The 21,315-nt window shown below is 35.7% G+C and overlaps 1 protein-coding gene across 1 annotated transcript in view; it reads left to right on the plus strand.

Annotated features, from left to right (window-relative positions):
* Positions 1-672: 672 nt before the first annotated feature.
* The window catches only part of TNPO1 (transportin 1), a gene marked incomplete at its 5' end in the record, with an annotated part of 31,242 nt that continues 10,599 nt past the window's right edge, over positions 673-21,315 (plus strand). Inside the window, 16 exons of the mRNA XM_010171182.1 lie at positions 673-779; positions 1,837-1,970; positions 4,365-4,446; positions 5,175-5,297; positions 8,081-8,199; positions 10,522-10,582; positions 11,199-11,367; positions 13,509-13,661; positions 14,813-15,038; positions 15,748-15,919; positions 17,382-17,468; positions 18,221-18,328; positions 18,533-18,691; positions 18,782-18,869; positions 19,972-20,070; positions 20,275-20,370. Coding sequence (XP_010169484.1) covers positions 673-779; positions 1,837-1,970; positions 4,365-4,446; positions 5,175-5,297; positions 8,081-8,199; positions 10,522-10,582; positions 11,199-11,367; positions 13,509-13,661; positions 14,813-15,038; positions 15,748-15,919; positions 17,382-17,468; positions 18,221-18,328; positions 18,533-18,691; positions 18,782-18,869; positions 19,972-20,070; positions 20,275-20,370 — 1,983 coding nt within the window. The remainder of the gene's footprint in view (positions 780-1,836; positions 1,971-4,364; positions 4,447-5,174; positions 5,298-8,080; positions 8,200-10,521; positions 10,583-11,198; positions 11,368-13,508; positions 13,662-14,812; positions 15,039-15,747; positions 15,920-17,381; positions 17,469-18,220; positions 18,329-18,532; positions 18,692-18,781; positions 18,870-19,971; positions 20,071-20,274; positions 20,371-21,315) is intronic.

Below are 21,315 nucleotides of genomic sequence, written 5' to 3' on the forward strand. Positions count from 1 at the left end.
CCTTCCCTGTTCATGTTGCCTAATTAGTTTTTCCTGAGATTTCTGTATGTGCTGGAAACAGACTTAGTGACTCTTTGGGCAGACCTGTTTTTTTGCTGGATCTCAATCAGCCAACCTCTACAGCTGATCACTGGATGACCTGCCAGTGTGTAAGCTCTTAGTAGATATCTCAGTCTTGGAACATGTCCTTAACATTTTGTGTAAGCACAGTGAAGTGGTGAACACAAAACTTACCATTGGGTTGTAAGTTTATTGAATTACAGAATCCCACGTTCATTCTTTTGTATCCTAATAAAGAAGAGGTGACTTGAGGTGGATACTCTGTGTTTACTGGAGGTCAAGATTTGTACAATGTTTAGTAAATTTAGAGCCAAAGCTGCCCTGCAGTGTTTGGGCATGATTATTTCCTTAACTGCAATTACTTTGTGCTTGATTTCTTATGTGTGAGTCCTTCACGGGAGCAGGAAGGAGCAACCCACCTTTGCACTTCAAGCTCCTTCAAATACCATTTGTAATTAAATGTACTTCCTGTTTTTATGCTTACCAGTTCTTAAAAACCCAAGAAATTTCTTAAGTCTTCAGGTCTTTGAGAGGAGAAAAATGAGAGAAATTGGTATGAAACATGTGAAGGTATGTGAAATCTAATTTCCTTCATCCCTACAATTCCTTTAGGCATTCTGATAACAACCATTGCCTCAAAAGGGGAGTTACAGAATTGGCCTGAACTCTTACCAAAGCTTTGCAGCCTGTTGGATTCTGAAGATTACAATACCTGTGAGGTAAGGAGACTTATAGAAAATAGAAGATTATAGTCTGAATTTGATTATTTTTATTTCTCTTCATATATGCTATGTCTATCTGTAGTATTTTGTGCGTGCATGTACACGCACATACATTCTCCTCAGTGGATCAAATTTCTTCTGTCTGCATTCCGTGTTCTTAAGTTCATTGAAACAAATTTATTTTCTTTGGCTGAAAGCAGAATAAGACTAGAGACAGATAGTCATAGCATCTCAGCTGACAAGTGTCCTGAAGTTACAACTCTGATGCCTACCTAATCTTTTCTGTTGCTTAAGAGAAGTGTTAATTCTTGTAACTTAGTCTGGAAAAGCAATCTGTCGTTGCTATATCAGGGTTAAATGAACTGTTTTGTTCAGTGTGTGTGAAGGAAAATAAATAAATAGCGAATTAACTGTTTTAAAATATGAGGAGAAAAAAAGCCTTGTTTGGTTAAAAAAAAAAAAAAAATCCGTGATCACACAGTTTTAATTGCTTGATAGTCTCTATGAAAGTCTGGGAAGCATTTTGTATAAAATAATCCTCGGAGACAGGATAATGGTCCAAGATGCCATGCTATTTTGTGGTGGTTTAGTGCTGTGTTCTCAAGCAAAAGGAAAAAAACTTGAAAATTAAACTCAAATTGACCATCATGTCCAGAGTTCCGTTTAGCACCATAACAAACTATGAAAGGAAATAGAATTATATATGTAATTAAACTGGATATTTCTGCACCTGGATGTTTATTTCTCAAGTAAGAACTAGCTTTTACATTCAATCACCAAATACGATTGAATGCTAGAATTAAAATTGCCACTTAGCCATTATTGACTGACGCAGCTTGAGAGCTTACGGATGCAGATGCTTAAATAAAAAGCCTTTAAGGATGTTTCAGTTTAACTCAATATTTAGTTAACTGCTTTTACTGTATTAACTAACTGCATTTACTGTGTTGTGCTGAAATTACCTGTTCTGTACAAAGCCTAAAATTTTGCTTTCTTCAGAATGTAAAATAAGACATTTCTATCTTTCTTTTTTTTTTTTTTTTTTTTTTAACAGGGTGCTTTTGGCGCTCTTCAGAAGATCTGTGAAGATTCTGCTGAAATTTTAGATAGTGATGTATTGGACCGACCGCTCAATATCATGATACCTAAGTTCTTGCAGTTCTTCAAGCACAGCAGTCCAAAAATAAGGTAGGTGTAGGTGTTGTACTACAGTTACCTGTTAAAATTTTATTTATATGAGCAAGGTTGCCATTTTGTAGATCTGTTTCAAACATGTGGGTTTTTTTTATGATCCTGCAGAGATCCACAGAGATTCCATACATCAGTAATTTCCATGTTTATCTGCTTAGTTAATACAACTATCTTGCCTCTTTATACATCTTTGAAATGTACAGTCAGCCTATGATGCTGAAAATCGAACTATTTCTTTTAAACTTTTGCATATTACGAAAAGTTCAATGCTGTGGTTAGAACTTAATAATCTGGTTAGAAAGAAGAATTTTGCATTCATTTCTGTAAGGACTTCAGCAATGGGAGAGTCAAAATTATTTTGCTGACAATAGTTTCTGAGTTCTTGCAGAAAATTTCTTCTGCTTTAACCGCACCAGAACTTAGCTCTTTACCTTTCAGGTTAATTAAATTAAATAGATTCATCATCCTTTCCCTGTAAAAATATATTAATCTCTCCAAAGTAACAGAAGTATAGGATAAAAGAAAAATTCCAGAATTAAATTATTATTGCTAATATTCATTACAAAGAACAGTAGCTTTTACACTGAAATAAGCCAACAGTATGGCCCTGCCACAAAGAATGGTATTGGTAACCGGGGCTGGAGTGTTGCCAGCTGGTTCAAGGAAGGTGATTCCATCCCCTCATCTTCCTGGTGAGGCCAGAGTTCTGGGCTGTCCAGTGCAAGGGAGACATAGACATACTGGAGAGGATCCAGGAAAGGGCTATGAAAATGATGAAGGGAATAGACTCCCTTGCTTATGAGGAAAGTCTGAGAGCTGAGACTGGAGGATCTCATCAATATATATAAATATCTGAAGGGAGGGTGCAAAGAAGACAGAGCCAGGCTCTTTCCTGTGGTGCCCAGTGACAGGACCAGAGGCAGTGGGCACAAACTGAAACACGGGAGGTTCCCTCTGAACATCACAAAACACTTTTTTTACTGTGACAGTGACCAAGCGCTGGCACAAGTTGCCCACAGAGGTGCCAAAATCTCCATTCTTGGAGATTTTCAAAAGCCATCTGGACATGGTCCTGGGCAACAGGCTATAGGTGGCCCTGCTTGAGCAGAGGAGGTTGAACTAGATGGCCTCCAGAGGTCCCTTCCAACCTCAACCACTCTGATTCTCTGTGATCCTGTGAAATGCATTCTGTAACTCCTGCTGGAAAATTATGTTGAAAGATTCCACGACTTGGAGGTGGCAATTCTTTATTGCCAACAGTAGTAGATGGTAAAGACTAAGAGGAAGCGTATAATTTGAATATATCATGCTAGGATTCAAATAAGATGTAGAAACTCGCTTAAAATAGATGCGCACTAAGAAAAATATGTAACAAAACATGAACTTGCTCTTGTTGAAAGATAAACTTAATACTTCTTTGAAGCTGGAAGAAATGGAGAAAAACATGCTTTTTTTTCTTTACCACATTATACGTTCTTTTACTTTTTTCTTATGCTGCAATGTTTGTGTCTTTGAGACTACTAAACCAGTTTCAAGTTTAAAGCAGGCCACCTGCTGACACGCAGCCTGCTTTCAGTACGTAGTGCTGAAGTATGAAAACTGTTCAGCAGTGTCAGTAAAATACTTCATTTAAATCTATCAAGGGACAACTTTTGAACAATGTTTTATGAGACAGTCTTCTGAGAAATGTCTGAACAGAATAGAAATTTGGAGTTACATGTGTAAAAATACTTCAGTGAGTCTTCAAAGGCTTTTGCAGGTAGTTTTGCCCTGTGCCTTTACTTATGGAATTTGACTTTTGTATCTCTGAGAATGAAAAAGACCTGTAAGTAATGGCTTTGCATGAAATGGAATAGAAGAACCAGTGCTTCATGTTTTAGTATGTTTCTACCACAAGTGAACTCACACCAGTGAGTGTTTGTTCTAAGCTACAGCTATATTGTTAACACATATTCTCACTAAATACCAAAAATATTGCAGAGGTAGTTAGAGACTTAACAACAAAGAAAGGCATGCTAAAATTTCACCATGCTGACTTGTATGGAATTGTTAATATCTGAGAAGATCAATAATCATCATATACTAAAAAATGAACATCCTTACATCTGTTTGGAACAAATATGCCAGGTGTAGTTATCCTGCTCTAGTTTTTATTTACTGAATGCTTTATTTTAAAATATTTATTAGCTATATCAGAGAACAAGGTCATTCTTAAAATGTGGTTTAGTAATTTCACTTGGTAATACTATAGATGTGCAGATTTGTTCCCTCTTGTTTCCAGATGATGTTTAGACAATGTAATTTGTTTCCTAATGTTTTTGATGCCTACATACAGTTTAGAAAATGTTTTTATCTAATGAAAAATGTATATTTTAACTGTTCCATTTGTAGGTCTCATGCTGTTGCATGCGTCAATCAATTTATCATCAGCAGAACTCAAGCTCTTATGTTGCACATAGATTCTTTTATTGAGGTAGGTGTGTGTTCTTGGCTGAGGGGTTACGTCAAATTACGTATCAAGAGTTTTGAATTACGTTTTTCAACCACTTCTATGCCCAAACTCCCCATTTCTGATTGCTTGTTCTGAGCTTCAGTCTCCATGGATTGAAGTTCATTCTTTGTGCTTGTGTTCAGAGTTGATTAGTCTAAGCACTCTCCAAGTCCAAAAAATAGTATTTTGAAAGATGCTTTCTCTTCATAAGTAGAGGAAACTCTTGTTCCATAAAGATGTAAAAGTAATGGTAGCAGTCCATCACTCATGCATGACGGAAAGTGCAGTACAATCATGAGTCACTGAGTCTGTCTGGGTCTCTCTGAATATTGCTACTGAACATGGATTAGAAAGGTGGCATTTTGGGTTGTCTAGAGTTTTTGATTTGCTGCTGCTATGTGTTCTGATGGAGTTTTCTGCCTTCAGAATTTAATTTATATTTAGGAGAAAAAAAATGTCCAGGAAATACTATTCTTGTACTAGTGCTATTATTACACAGTGTTTTGGTTATGTGTATAATACACATTGAGGATCTGAATAGTTCATTTGCTAAATCATATGTCTTTAAGAAATAAAATGATATTCTGAGGTGTGGGGTGGGAGAGTACAGAAGTACTTATTTGCACATTTTAGTTTGCCAGTAATGTCAGTTCAAATACAAGTAGAACTAGATGAACTGAGGCTTTTTGACTGATACTGCTTTCCAACAGAATCTTTTTGCACTGGCTGGTGATGAGGAGCCTGAAGTACGCAAAAATGTTTGCCGTGCTCTGGTAATGTTACTGGAAGTTCGAATGGATCGCCTGCTTCCTCATATGATTAGTATAGTTGAGGTAAGTCTCGTTTCCCGATTGCCTGCTGAAATAATAACAAATAAAAAGCATTCATCAGAACAGGCATGTTACTCTTGCACTTGCCTACTCTTCATTTTCCTTCAAAACAGACTGCAAAATTTTCCTCTTAGGTAATTGCCAACTCGACATTGTGTTTGACAGGCAATGCATATAGCAGGTTTTTATTCTTCATTAAATTAATTGATCCTGAAATGGCTGCAATCGCCTATACTATGGAGCAGCCAGGCATTGCTTGACCCCAACTGAGAAGATCATGTTAAAAATCTAGTGCTAGTACTGATACTGCTACAGTTTACATATTCAAGCTGTCACTTTTTTCAGATGTGTTGACCATAACAAGGATAAAAGCGTGTTATTTTATATAGCTGAAATGCTCTTTGAGCTACTAAATGACATTGCTTCCCATTGCATTCAGTTGTAGAAGTTCATGTCATCTGATAGTTCCTTTACCATTATTGATTCATGCAGACTTGTCTACCAGAGGATCGAACAGCTCTGGTTTTTTTTATCTGCTTAATTGTTTGGGCCATAAGTAATTTCCACACTTCCAGGAAATTCTGATGGGTTTCTAGGTAGTGTTTACATGTGCTACTTGCTAGACTGGAAATATCGATACGATTGTAACGTTTCTCAAGCAGATTTCACAGAGACAAGTGGATCATAACCCGGTGTCAAATTCTGTAAGGACTATGTCCAAAGGACTATGTCCAGAAACACAAAGAAGGTGTTAAGTTTTTTTTTTGCTCCTGTACACATTAGAGATGCATAAAACTCAGGTGGCCCTTGACAGCCTTGGCCTGCTTTCTACTCTTCTTATACATTGTCTGGAATTCCATGACACCAGTCTTGGCAGACACGTTCTCATATAACATAAGACAAGCAAAGATCGTTGGTACTCGGTGATGGTGTTTTTTTGGTTGGTTGGTTGAGAGAGACTTTTTTTTTTTTTTGAGGCAGAATACAGCTTTGAAGATTATATTGCCAAGTGATAACTTCTCTGGCTCTTCATCCTCCTAAGATCAGTAAGGTAGTTCTGGACTTTGTAGGTAGAAATGATGTTGCCAACCAGAAAAAGATGCAAGATTGTGTTCTCATTATATCTGGTATTTTGCTATTGGTAAAGCTATTAATAGGCTTCTTCACTACAAAAGACAGTAATGGTGACTTAGAGGGGGTTTTTTCCGATTTTGGGACTGCTGTGTACTGTTACAGATTTCCCCAGTTCTGTATACACTTTGGTATGTGCAAATGTAGTATCCTAGAACTGACTATTGCTCAGCATTCAAATGGCTTAGGTTTTACACCTTTGAGGATTTAATGCCTTCAGGCTGAATGGTGTTTCTGATGGCTGCTCTAAGTGAAGGAAGTCTTAAAAGAGAGAAACTTGTATCCACATGATGTTCTTTATGCTTATGGAGAATCATTTTTAAAGTAGTTAAGAATTTTAATGATCCAGTAGTGATTTGAAGAAGGTTTTGGGGGACATCATGCTTTTGAAGCAGACAGGTTTCAATTTTCTTGCCAAATCCCTGGAGCATACAGGAATAGCTGGGTTTGGCTTTCATTGGTGTTTTTGAGCATGCATTTCTAGGTGAGCAGAAGCAGATGTTTTTTCTGTTTTTTGTCTGAGAACTTGGTAACAGGATGTGTCAGGAGTAGACCAACCTAACATTTCAATTCTTAGATTGCACTTGTTTGCTCACAGAGCATACTTATCAAAACACGTCTCCTAAGATCTTTCTCAGTAAAAATCTTGACTTTTGCATCCTCTTGCTTTCTTCTTAATCACAATAGTGGACCTTTAGGAAAAAGCTTGCAATTTAGTGCAATTCTATAGGAAGAGGTGCCATTCATGACAAGTCTTGCATTGCTAAAATGCGCAAGGTCCCCTCATTCTATTTAATTGTGAGAATAAAATGGTATTTTGAAGAGGAATTTCTTTCTCTATATCTTTCTTTTGCTCTATATCCATGTATGAGGAAAGGTAGCTGCATGGACTTCCATGAGGTTTTCTAAAATGAATGGAAGAACGAACTGTTTCAGAAATAAGGGCTGTCATGGATGAATGCAGAAATTATTATTTTGTAAGTTGCAAGAGTCTTCTGTAAATTGCTTTGGCAGTTCTGTATAAGAAACAGATGTAGAAGTAGTCTACTTAGGCTTTTTTTATGCAGATATTTGATATTTGGTTGCAGGAGGATTAAATCTTAATAGCAAGCTTAAAGATTTGATACTGAATCTCTGAATTACCATTCATGCTAGAAAAACGCAAGTTGGTTTTTTTTTTTTTTTCCCTTCCTGTTATGAGTTCTACTCAATTACATCCTGTCAGGTAATCAAGATTTGGAAGGGAAACTTTTTTTTATTGTACTGGAAATAAAAAGTGTTTCTGTCTTATTAAGGGTATAGTTGTACCTTTTATTTCAAAAGTGCAAAGTAGGAGTAAAAAATTTTTTAAAAAAATCTCACAATTCCCAGGAAACTGCTGTTTGTTATCTTAGGTCTCTGCAGTTTCTTGGTAATAATGTTTTCAATTAAGCAATGAAGAAATTTCGAATCTGAATCATCTAGCATTAAGAGAGAAGCCTCTTAGCTTATTCTCGTGATAGCCTTAAGTAGTCTCTTATGTCTGTTTCTTCCCCTCGCACCAAATTGCTATGGTAGCATGGTCTGGTTTTGCAAACACACTGCAATGGTGGTATCTTCTTCTGGGCACTTAAAACTTTTATCTTATACGAGTAATTTATTTTTATATTGTGTAGTACATGCTTCAAAGGACCCAGGACCAAGATGAAAATGTGGCTTTGGAGGCCTGTGAATTTTGGTTGACATTGGCTGAACAGCCAATTTGTAAAGACGTTTTATGTCGGCATCTTACTAAGTAAGTATTAAGAGTTACAGCTCCTATTTATTTTGAAGCAGTCATCTATCAGGCATGACCGCAGCACAGAGTTCATTGAAAAGACTTGTGAGGATTTCAGACCCAGTGACCTCCAGAAGCAACCTAAACGGTGTCACTATGATGCTTTACCTCAAGCTTAACAGGCTGTTAAGATTCACGTGGTTGCAAAGGTGTGCTAATGTGCCCTTAAGCTCAAACAGACATCTCCACGTGATAGTACCTGTAATATTTAGTGTACCATGAACATGTTGTCTTGATGTAGGCTGGTGATGTAAGCATCTCTGTGCAGTGCTTCTATGTGTGTAGTCATGCAAAGGGTTCCCTGTTTTACAAAGGACATAAGAAAATTGCATGACGTAACTTGGATTTAGGAATCAATTTTATGTCAATTGCTATTTCATTTAAACTTGAAGAAAACACATACAATGTGTTCCTTCATACTTCTGCAGCCTGGTACTAGTTTAAGTTTCAAAAACTGTTTTTAATGAGTTTTAAAAAGTTATCCTATGCCTCAAAATGTAGACCTTTGATTGAATGGGAATGAGATGTAAGTATCTGCATGTATGCAACAGTGCTTGTAACTTTTTTCCAGACTGATCTGGAATCTTTTGCGATAGGAATTTAATTCTTCAGTGTTCCCAGTAAATGGATACTCTTTGTTTTTATATATGCATGGAAAGTTTTTGAATTACTAGGGCAGTTCTCTCAAGACCTTGAATGGAAGAACAGAATCACAAATAGAAGGATGCATTCTTCTCAGCAAAAATAAGTGTTATAGGTATGAAGCAATTTTTTAAAAAACTGCAAAATTTCAGTTTTCATAAGCAATTAGAGAGTTGAGATTAAAACATCTGCTGTAGCAGTGGAAGAATTGGAGTTGAAAACAGAAGAACCAATATTAAGAGAAATAATTTTTAGAGTTTTAAAATGGTTTTACTTCATTCCTACTCCTGTAGCTCAAAAGACAAAAGAATGATAGCAAAATTCTTGAGTCTGCCCATCCCCTTCCCCACACATTGTGTTTATACTGAGAATAACTAGTTGTTAACTACTGGTTAATAACTAGTAGTATTAAACCTCTTTTGGCCTACATGAACATTGTCACTGCAACAGCATCATACTTTTTTTTTTTTTTAAAAAGCTTTTGAATTTTTAGAAAAACAAATAAGAGTAACATTGCATTTTGCTCATGATCTTTCAATGGCATGTTTGTTGGAAGCAACCTATTTGTTGGTGAGTTCTCTAAGTTTCTCAATACTTGACAATAAGCTTAAATTTTTTTATATTTAATTAAAAGTGGCCAAGATCTAAAAACCTGTTCATGTGTTATCTAACATCTTGTTCCATTTTGCTCCTGAATGCTTTCTTATAAAATACATAGTTCCTGCATACTTCATGATGTATGCTGCAGAATTGCTAATGAATTTGTGATAATGTGTTTACTTAACTATTCCTTCCTTCAGAGTTCACAAGGTAATGTGCCATTGCACTGTGTCAATATTAGTGCTGGCCTGATACATTCAAGAACAGTACTCCTCAGCTGCAGAATACAGACAGATTGAGTCTGTCACTGATGCTGGGTCAGTCCATGGTCCTTATTAGCTTGATTTGGCTTGCGATACATATTTTCATGGATTCTTTTTTAGAATGTTTTATGTAAAATATTTTACGTTTTTCCCTTAGTACTTCTTTTAGCTATACATCTGTACAATTGGAGTCCCATAGCCATAACCAGTTTGATAATGAAGTAAATCCTAATACAGATTAGTCAAGATCTCTGCAGTGTTGGTGACTTTGTCTTATTGAAGTAATCACAAAAGGATAGGAGCGCTTAATGTAGTTAGGCTTCTATCTTTAAGAGTAGTGAGGTAGTCTTCAGCCACAAGTAAATGAAGTGGCAAGTACTATTGATGAGAACCAACTTGTTTATCATGCATACTATGAGAGTTTGAATTCTTACTGAAAACCTTTCGACTTAATTTCTGAAAGATGCTTCAGAATAAATTTATATGGAAGAATATTTGTTTTTTAAAGTTTAAAACTCAGTTGTACCATCTGGCTGCATCTAGTTAAAAGTTTGTAATATGAAGTTAACACTTTTTCAGATTATAAAGTATTGATGAACCTTATGACCTGGAGCTTGGTTTAGGTGCTAGCTTTTGTTATCAGGCTGAGGTGAGGGTTTTTTGTTTGTTTTGGGTTTGGAGGATGAGGGTTACAACCAAAATTATGGCCCAGGTAACTGAAAACTGACTTGTTTTTTTATGTGTTATTTTGACATGTATTAATATTTCTTTGTAGGCTGATACCTGTGCTGGTAAATGGTATGAAATATTCAGAGATTGATATTATTCTGTTGAAGGTGAGCATCAGTTTCTTTTACTCTGTAAGAATATCTGGTTAGCATCTGACTTCTAAATCAGAATTATTCAGATCAGAATGGACAGATCTGGCCTACCATCTGTTCAATGGAGAATTAGCAAGTTCTATTGTTCCAAGTACTAAATGTGACTGCCGCTCTGTTTGTTGGAAAATAATCTGTGAGCTTTCCTGCTTTGCCTCTGTCTCCTCCCACCCAATTTAGGCAGAGCTGGGCTACAATGCAACCTAAAAAGAACATTCAGAATTAGTTCTAATGCCTTCTATATTGAATACGTGTTTTTTTCTGTCACTACGTTTTAGAATATGCCTGGGTACCAGAATTTCTCTATCATTCTTTCCATTTCATTCACATCAGGAGTAATTTCTTAAGAAGGATACTTTGTGCATGAGTTTACCTCTCTTGCTTCTATCTTCCTGTTGTTTTTCTGGTAAATGCAGCAGCAGAATGCAGGAATGATGCCATTTTTATTTAGCTGGGCAGCACAAGTGGGATATGAATCTTTTATATTCTTATAAAATCAAACTAAAACTACATACATAACATCCTTGAGCAATATTGTTGGGTTAGTTTATCTGATAAAGCATTTTCGTGACAGGGGGATGTTGAGGAAGATGAAGCTATTCCAGATAGTGAACAAGACATAAGACCTCGTTTTCATCGTTCACGGACCGTGGCTCAGCAACATGAAGAAGATGGCATTGAAGATGATGACGATGATGATGATGAACTTGATGATGATGATACTATTTCTGACTGGAATTTAAGTAGGTCAAAGTAATGTGTAAAATGTTTTGAAATAGAGCTACTTCAATAATACAAGAACCACAGTAAAAATATGACTTTGTCTGGGAATACTGACTGAGGCTTTGATTTTGAATACAAAAAGAACTATCTACTAACATGGCAGATGAGGTGGAGGGAGAGTCTTTCAGATGACACTTTGACTATGTAACTATGTTGTCAAAAGCTAGCCATCTGTAAGCTTATTTCTCGTTTTGAATGTAGGAGATCACGCTACAAACATTTGCTGGATGCAGTTCAACAGAACTTTTGGACTTAGAATTTTAATTCTTCAAGATAATAAAAATAACATATCACCTGTTTAACTTCAGTTTAAAAAAACCAAAAAAGCTCTTACATATTGATAGCTGGAGGAAGCTTAATAATGCTCTTTTATTTCCATCTTCCCTCTAAAATTGGTTTGTGTGATTCGTTTTGTATTGTTTTGGTGGGTTTTTTTTTCCCCCCATGTGAACATGCTACTACTAATGGCCAGTAGTTCTTTTCTGTGTGAGGAATTTGCTTCTGACCAGAATATAGCCCCTTAGTTATGAAGAAAAGAGAGAGCTCTGAGGAAACCACAGTTCTTACGGCCTGTGTATGGATCATAGGACCTTTAGGCCAACAGGCTATGTAGTAAGGAAGGAAAACGCCACAGACTGATTTTTAAGCTCAGTGATAAAAAACAGCTAGTGAATTCTGACAAATATGACTTAAATATACTTTGCAAGCAGCTTCATTGTAGAATAATGTTTTGAGATTTAGACACATCCGCTTTTTTTTTTTTTTTTCGTTCCAGGGCACTGAGTTTTCACGACAGGTGAATGTATCTTGAACCTTATGGTCAAACCATTTTGAGACATATCTGAATTCTTAAAACAATAACAATATGATAAATAATTGATAATAATTATTATAGAAGAAAATACGAGTGCAAATATGCTTGTTTCCGTAAAGCCTCTTTTTAAAAAAACATAGTTTTAGATTCATAATGCTGTTCTTGTCACTGCTGTGTATAGAGATTGCAGAATTAAATATTTATTATCTGAAAAACATAGCTGAAATGACAGAGTGCCCTGTAGTCCAGAAATTTTGATTAAGATGGTGAGGAAGCTAAAGTTGTCCAGAAAGGGTGGCCTGAAAGAGAAAGCCAGAACAGTTAAGAAGTCTGTATTGACATACGTTATCTGGACTTGAGAGTATTTGGATTATCTGAAAATCAGAATTGTGTGCCCTGTTTCTTATCCAGTGTTCTATATTTGACTTCCAATTTGAAAAGAGAGGAAGCATCAGTGCAACCTGACAATTAGCAGCTTTGCTTGTTAATGAGACCAGTTGGATCCTTTATGACAGATGAAGAAGGAACTGAGATCATAATAAGCAAAAAGTGCAGTGTAAATTCTGTAACACAAGGATTCTTTATAGAACAACCTTAGTGTTATTTTTTCTAAGCATGACAACACCACAGGGAAAAAAAAAGAGTAAGAATTTCTGAATCATGTTTTGAAGTTGTTCCTGAGTTTTCTTGTATGAGCTTCTGTTTGCTGAAAACATGGGTCTAAAACTTTCAAACTAATTTTAAGGTGTTCCTCTTCTATTGTGTGATACACCAATATGGAGTAAGGTATAAAAGCTCAGAGCAGAGGCCAACAAATTCCTTTCAGTCTCTAGGGTTGAATGATTGCTTTTTTTACTTTGAGACAGGGGTAATGTTTGAGCATGTTCTTTTGAATCAAATGCTAGTATTTTCAGGCCATTTCTCTTTCCTTAGTTTCTCCAATATGTTACATTCATGTCATGGACCTTCCTCTTTCTTAGTGTTACACCATCCTGAAGTTATGTAGTGTATATAATGTTGCAATATAATGGTGTGGTTCCTGTTAGTGGGTGTTTTAATATCCCCAGTGGGTAAATCCTTTTAGTGGCTATTTAAGTGCTGCAAAACTGGCTAAGAGCTGTGGCTTTGCACCACAGTGGGTCACTGTGTATAGTAATGAAATGGAAGTATCTTTCCTCCTAATGCCCTGAGACTCCAATGGCAACTCAAAGTTAAAATGTGGATTATATTGCCTTACTACAACTACTTGTGTTATAAGCAGATATTAACACTATTAATTCCCCTCAGGGAAATGTTCTGCTGCTGCTCTAGATGTCCTAGCCAATGTATTTCGTGATGAACTTCTGCCACACATCTTGCCCCTTTTGAAGGAATTGCTCTTCCATCCTGAATGGGTAGTTAAAGAATCTGGTATCCTTGTTCTTGGAGCAATTGCTGAAGGTAAGGCAACAGTGCATATCAGGTTGCTGAATTTTTGATTGGTTCTAAAGTAGCTCTGATTCCTTCCAGGTGAATTTACTTATGCAAACAGGTGTATGTCCTAGCTGATTTGTTTTCAGTGATTAATTTCTATATCTACTAACTGGTGACTGCAGTTATTTAATTTTTCATTTTCAAATGCATGTATGTTTTGGGAGGCTAAATAGCTTAGATAATTTCTTTTATTTCTCATTTTCTTAACTCTACTATTGGTCTCTCATGAAATACTACCTTGATTTCATAGAAGAGGAATATTTTAAAAATTTGAGCATTACATTTCATTCAAGTGTTTTCAGAAATGGAGAAGACCACTCCTGTGACTTCAGTGCCCTGAGCTGCTTTTTGTGGATGATTCTCCAGTTTGAATATGATAACTTGTGTTCCTTTGTGCTTACTCACAGTCTTGCTGGGCTTTTTGTCTGCATTTCCAGCACCTCTGTCCCTTTTGCAAGCTGAGGAATACCTTTGGGTCCATGCCTGGATTATCTTTCTTTTCCCACAGTGCCTAGTGAACATCCTTTTTGTTATGAGAAATTTTTTTTGTTGGTTTTGATTTCACGTCAAGCGAGGTAGAAGTTAGTACTTCTGACAAATCTCAGTGTATTTCTGCCCTTGCTGACTTGGAACATGTAGCTTTTATTGCTGGTCAGTATTTCTGTGATATTAGGAGAAAACAAGAAGAAATTTAAATTTCTTAAGGAGTTCTTTTTGATGATGTGATGATTTGTTGTCAAGACTTAGTCTTTCTCTACTTGTTGTCTTGGTTAATCTGAGTAGACCTGACATAGGACCACCAAGCTTTATAAACCCATTTTATTTTTATGTACTTGTCATACTCACTTTAATAAAGCAGAATTTCTGGAGATTGGGGAAACACTGGAGTAGAAATGTAGTTGAAATTAATATATGTTTAATTGAGGGTTTTATTTATTGTTTAACTAAATGTAAGGTTTCTTTTGGGGACTTAGTATAAATTAGGTAGACCTGCTTTCTGTATTGTTAAAATGTCTTCCTATGTGATGGAGAATGAAAATAAATCCCTTCTAGGAAACAGAAAACAGTAGAACTTTTTGTTAATTCTGGTACTGCAATAGCTGTATTTTTCCTTCTAGGCTGCATGCAGGGTATGATTCCATATCTTCCTGAGCTGATCCCTCACCTTATTCAGTGCCTCTCCGACAAAAAGGCTCTTGTGCGCTCCATTACATGCTGGACTCTTAGTCGCTATGCACACTGGGTAGTTAGTCAACCCCCAGACACATACTTGAAGCCATTAATGACTGAGTTGCTAAAGCGTATCCTGGATAGCAACAAGAGAGTACAAGAAGCTGCCTGCAGGTAAGCCAAAGCTTAAGGAACAAGTGCTATCCATGATACTGCTTTTTCATGGGAAACTATTTTAATGCCTTTATCAATGAATGCATGACTCTATTTCTAGCTCTTAATGTATTTCTTTCTCTTTTAAACTGGAGTAGATGCAGCAGCTTCTTTTGGAGTAGTTACAAATTATTCCCAAGTTTTAATAACATGAAAAATGTTAACTTATACTTCTCTTGTCCAGTTTGTTTTCAAAGTATATGAATCACCAAACTAAATAATTTATTGTAGTAAAAGTGTGATAGTTTAATAATCTATTTGTGACGTGTGTATTTTCAATATATGAAAATATATAATGAGCTACAGCACACATGAAAGATAGTGGGCCATTTTTAACTCAAGTAAGCAGCTGTTATGGTTCCTATTATTTCAGTTAGTATATTGTAATTTGTGTACAGTAATGCTTTTCTTGGTGGAGACTTCCTGTGTATAGGCAACAGTGATACTTTTAAATTTCGTTCATAGCAATATAAGAGCTGAATCCTTATGTGTTCAGTCAAAATAGATTTGAGGTTATCTCAGTAATACCATTTTGAAATCGTATCTTTGATGAATTTGAGGACTAAATACAGTTTTATCTTTAAACAGAAATGGGTAGTGTGGGGCATTTTGGGGTAGTCTTGTTTTGTTTTTTCCAAGATACTAACTGACTTGGTTTTTTGTCCCTCAGTGCCTTTGCTACTCTAGAAGAGGAGGCTTGTACAGAGCTTGTTCCTTATCTTGCATATATACTTGACACTTTGGTCTTCGCATTTAGTAAATACCAGCATAAAAACCTGCTCATCCTTTATGATGCTATAGGAACTCTAGCAGATTCTGTAGGACATCATCTAAATAAACCAGTGAGTATATCTTATGTTCTGTAGAAGCACTCATCATAATTGAAAAACTGATTCACTGTTGTTTTTTTTTAGTGTGCTTTATATGTTGTAAAACAGAAATGCTGATACTTCTGGGTAGGTTTCAATAATACTAAATATTTACAGGTAAAATACATAAACTGCATGTAATTTTCCCACTACACAAGTATTGGCCATTTTGAATGAACAGCTATATGTGGTGGCTTGTGAAATGTGCTTCTCATTGTGATTTTTTTTTTTTCTCATGCTGAGAATTTCAGCTCAGAGGACATACATCAATATAGATATGAAATGGGATTTCAGAGAAATTGGTGGAAAGTCTTTTAATTTCTAATGACTACACCTTTTTTTGTAACCACTTTAAGTATAGCTAAGCTGCTCTGTGTGTTTCTTTCCAGTGTATTAGAGCACATCATCACTAGAAATTGCTTTATCAAAGAGTGAGATAGGCATTCATTTTGTGTATAAAAACACAGAATCCTTTGGACAAAGCACAGGTAACACAGGCAAATATAGTGGGGGTTTTTTTTAGTGTACATATATTAATTAATAGAATGTGCATACATGTTGTGTGCATCTTATGATGGTTATTGAAATTTGGGTTGTTTATTTTTCTCTATAGTGCTTCACATGACATAGACACATTAGAATAAACAATTTGAGTTGTTTCCATGGCATTACACTTGCCATCCAAGACCCCACACCATCAGTCTCTCCCTGTCCCTGGCCACCTTGACATTTGACAGTACCAGGAGGAAGCTAAATAGGAGCTCCTGGTTATGGTAGGACTTCCTTCAGTCACTTAGAACTTTGTAACATAGCATTAGCTTACAGCATCTGTTGGCTCTTTAGAAACCTTCTGGGAGCAACAGAACTATAGGGATACCTTGCTTAATGGCCTTGTGACTGTACCTGTGCAGTGGCAGCAAAGATGCAACAGCTTTATACAAAAGGGGTAATTCACCCTTCTGGAGGGACAGGAAATTACGTTATTCATGGATTGTTAGTTCCTTGAGGAAGAAGTTTCAAGAACTTTTGGGGGTAGGAATGTAGCATCAAGGCAATGGAAAATGGTTGAGAAAAGCAGGTGGCAGATGCACAGCCAGATCACACTGCTAGTAAAAACATTTTCCATAGACCCTGAGGCAATCATACGGATTTTTAACAGCCCAGACAGCTAGACTGAAACCAGACCTAGAGGAAAAGATTCACTGTGCAAAGGTACTTACGTGATTTAGCAAAAAGTCTTAAGACACAAATTGTAAATTCTAGTATTAACCTACTTTACATATTTCAACAGTGATTGAATTATAATACATCAGGACGTTTGTGCTGAAGAAGTAGAGTATATATATCAATTCTTAATACATGAATTTTCTAGCTTTGAAATAAAATAGTATGCAGTTAAGTCTTTCAGCAGCTGATACATTTTCATCCTAAACAGGAATATATTCAGATGCTAATGCCTCCATTGATCCAGAAGTGGAACATGTTGAAGGATGAAGATAAAGATCTCTTCCCTTTATTAGAGGTAAATGTTAAAATTTGAATATTTTTAATCAATTTATTTTAGAAATTACAATTTCTACTAAAGATGCTCCTACTAGCAAGTATGACTGTAAAAGCTGACACTTTTAGGTATTTCCCATTATGGAGAAAATATTCTGACTGTAGAAAGAAAATTTTTTGACTGAGGAAATGTCATTAGGTTTAGCACAAATATCTTCTGGAGTGTTTTCTTTGAGATTCTTTTGGGGGCAGGTGGGGGGGAAGTTTCATCCTCCTTTTATTCTTGTCTTTTCTCTCTTTGCTCTCCTTTCATCCCTCCTTTGAAACTATTGTCAGATAAGCTGAAGGTATGAACCAGACCATGTAGTCTATTCTCTGTACTTTCCAAGTATGAAGCAGGAAAACATCTCTAAAAAAAATTTAATAACTCTTAGGTAATGTTAGGGCTCATACATGGTCAAGATACTGAAACTTAGTGTAAGTGCTGGCAGAAGTATTATAACTGATTTGTATGGATGTTCTTAGCTACCTGTAAAGATGCTGCTGCTGGGAAATTTTCTTGACTGGCATACACAGGCGAGAGTAACAACTTGCTGATAGTTGCCTTGGCTCAGCTGATCAGTACTCCTTAATCAGTTACATATGGGTGTACTTAAAATGCTAATATCTTTTAATTTACCTCTCCCAGGTAAGAGGTACTTCAGGGATATGAGGAAAGGTAGTGACTGTTGTCTTTTTCTTTTTTTTTTCTTTTTTCTTTTTTTTAAATTCCAGTGCCTGTCATCAGTTGCTACTGCCTTGCAATCTGGCTTTCTTCCATACTGTGAACCTGTGTACCAGCGTTGTGTAAATCTGGTGCAGAAGACCCTTGCACAAGCCATGGTATTTTTCTATTGCTGTTCCAGTGGTTCCAGAATATCTCCTCAAACCAATGTATTAACTATGCAAAGTTATGGGTCTGCAGGGAGATTTTATAGTATAACCATTGAGTATCTAAATGAAGCTGCAGTTCTCAAACTTTTTTTTTATGCATACCACTGAGAAAATCTAATACTCATTCTGAAAATGTGTACTTATTTGTTGCAGTTGCATAATGCTCAGCCAGACCAATATGAGGCTCCAGATAAAGATTTCATGATTGTGGCTCTTGATTTACTCAGTGGTTTAGCTGAAGGACTTGGAGGCAACATTGAACAGCTAGTGGCTCGCAGCAATATCTTGACACTAATGTACCAATGCATGCAGGTGAGATGAGTAACTTGTTTGATCAAGAATTTTCTTTCTTAAGAGAATCAGAAACACTTCTAGAATTGTCGTTTTTTTCTTCCTCTCTAGGATAAAATGCCTGAGGTACGGCAGAGTTCTTTTGCATTGTTAGGTGATCTCACAAAGGCGTGTTTTCAGCATGTTAAGCCTTGCATTGGTATGTTTCTTTTACATATTAAACAATTAACTTGTTTTACCAACTGATAAGAGGCTGGTTTAGGCATTGTTAAGCTCCCTATTCTGTGGGTTGCCTTTTCATGGTGTTGTAAGTTTTCATTTTCCTTTATCAGCAAGGGTTTGTACTCTTTTTCTCCTTCAAATTGTGTGTTACATGTTCTTACTTTTGTAGAGAGTACAAAAATTAATTTTTCTCCTTGATTTTTGTAATGTAACAAGCTACCTGTTGTGCTGGGATACAGCAAAACAGTTGTACTGAGACTTCAATTAGAATAGTTACTTGCTTTGATACATTCTTGAATTTACAGCTTTTTTTTTTGTTCTACTAGAGTCTATTGTTACATAAAAAAATATATATATATATATATATATATATAAAAAATTATAAAACTTGCCTAGAGGGTAGGTTTTGATTTGGATTTTTGCTTTGTTTTTCATTTCAGTAGAGAAGTAGCACCAGTTATACAATTCCATTATATTTGTTGTCTCTTTGCAGAGATACTCTTGAGATACATTCAATTTGCCAAATGAATACTTGGATAGACTTGGAATTGAAAACTTATTTGGCAGATGTTATAATCTATCTTTGACTGATCTTTTTAATTAAAATTTAATCAAGGATGTGGTTGCCTTCTAGGCTTCATTGTTTTTTCAAGCATAGGTGAATTACATAGGTATCCAAGTGATTTGAGGGTTGTTCAACTATATAATAAAACCAAAAGTACTTGCAGCTGTGGGTTTTTTTTTTCTTCTCCCCTCTTCCCCTTCCTCCCCTGCCCCAATTAAGGGGAGGGAGGGAGGAAGGTTTCTAGAATAACATAAAGATAAAGCCTATTAGAAACATTTTTAAATCATAATTTTGAAAAGATTTGCATTGATCTGCTTAGATTCTAAAATCCAGGTTAATCTGATATGTAGAAGAAATACAGCTCTTATTAATTAAAGTGTAACACTTTCCAAGCATTTAAATAGGCTTACATTATTTTTTCAAAAAACTTTTTTTTTTCCCTCTCCCTGTGTGAGGGAAATGGGACAAGATGATTGCATTGTGTGATGAGATTTTAAATTGTTGTTTTTTCTAGCTGATTTTATGCCAATTTTGGGAACCAACCTAAACCCTGAATTTATTTCTGTGTGTAACAATGCCACCTGGGCAATTGGAGAAATCTCCATCCAGATGGGTAAGACTTTTTGTTTCCTTTGAATCTGTGCACAAGTGGCATGATTTGTCTGGGTGGAGGTAGTTTAGTGCTACTTCATGTTAAAATTGAAATTAAATTTGAGATTCTAGTCCTTGATAGCAAGTTCAGCATATTCAATCTGTTTAGATTATGTATATTAGTGACCATTTTGTTCTGAAGCTTTTTTCTTTTTGGCTGTTTCAGGTATAGAGATGCAGCCTTATATTCCAATGGTGTTGCACCAGCTTGTAGAAATAATTAACAGACCCAACACACCAAAGACGTTGTTAGAGAACACAGGTACCCAAAAACTGAACCATACATGGTGAAGGGAATTAGAGATTTAAAAAAAAAATATTGATTTTAAAAATTGCACAGGGGAACCACACCAGAACTGATTTTATTGTTATTTATTTGGCTTTTATAAGCAAAAGCAACTCTGTTTTGCAGAAGCTCTTACAAGTCTCAGTCTTGCAGCAAACCATCTATCGTATATCTAGATTTTTAGAGTTACTGCTTTCTTTTATAACATTTATATTTATTTATCATCTGCTTAATAAAGTATTTTTCCAGTTTTCTTTATGTATTGAGTGTCAAATGTGTGCAGTAACACTTACAGACGTAGTTCACACTGATTTCAACATACGCGTGTCCTTACATGTGTGTTGTATACATATGTCTAGTGTTTGAAATAAATGGAATTGGCATATATAAAACAAATAATGAATCTTTGAATTTACAGAAAATGCACTTTTTTTTTTAAGATAAACTTTTATTATTATGCAGAAAAATCTAGATCTATGATGGCAATTTTACCACAACATAACTGAAATTATTTGTAGCTTACATTATCTGGTCACTTATAACAAATTTCTAAAAAGAATTCTAATAACGGCATGCATGTTTTACGTTCTGGCCCACAGCTTTGCCTCCCAAATTGGGAGCAATCCACAAATGCCTTACCGAATCAGAATTTCTGAGGCTTGTTTCTTTTGCATTTATGGAGAGCATGTTCTGGTATGAAGAGCACCTTCCATACTTCAGCAAAACTTTATTAATAATTGGTCAGGTTTCTGGTTTACCATTTTACTAATTGCGAATCTTTTTTTTTTTTTTTTCTGTTTGAAAACTAACTGTCTCGTAAGAAAATGATGGTTTAGTCATATCTGACATAATTGAAAATGATGCAAATTCGGTGGTGTGGTTATATTTTTTTGAGTTAAGCAAGAGAAAAATTGGAGGGAG

This window comes from Antrostomus carolinensis, unplaced genomic scaffold (genome assembly GCF_000700745.2).
Source record: "Antrostomus carolinensis isolate BGI_N321 unplaced genomic scaffold, ASM70074v2 scaffold11217, whole genome shotgun sequence".
Taxonomy (NCBI): Eukaryota; Metazoa; Chordata; class Aves; order Caprimulgiformes; family Caprimulgidae; genus Antrostomus; species Antrostomus carolinensis.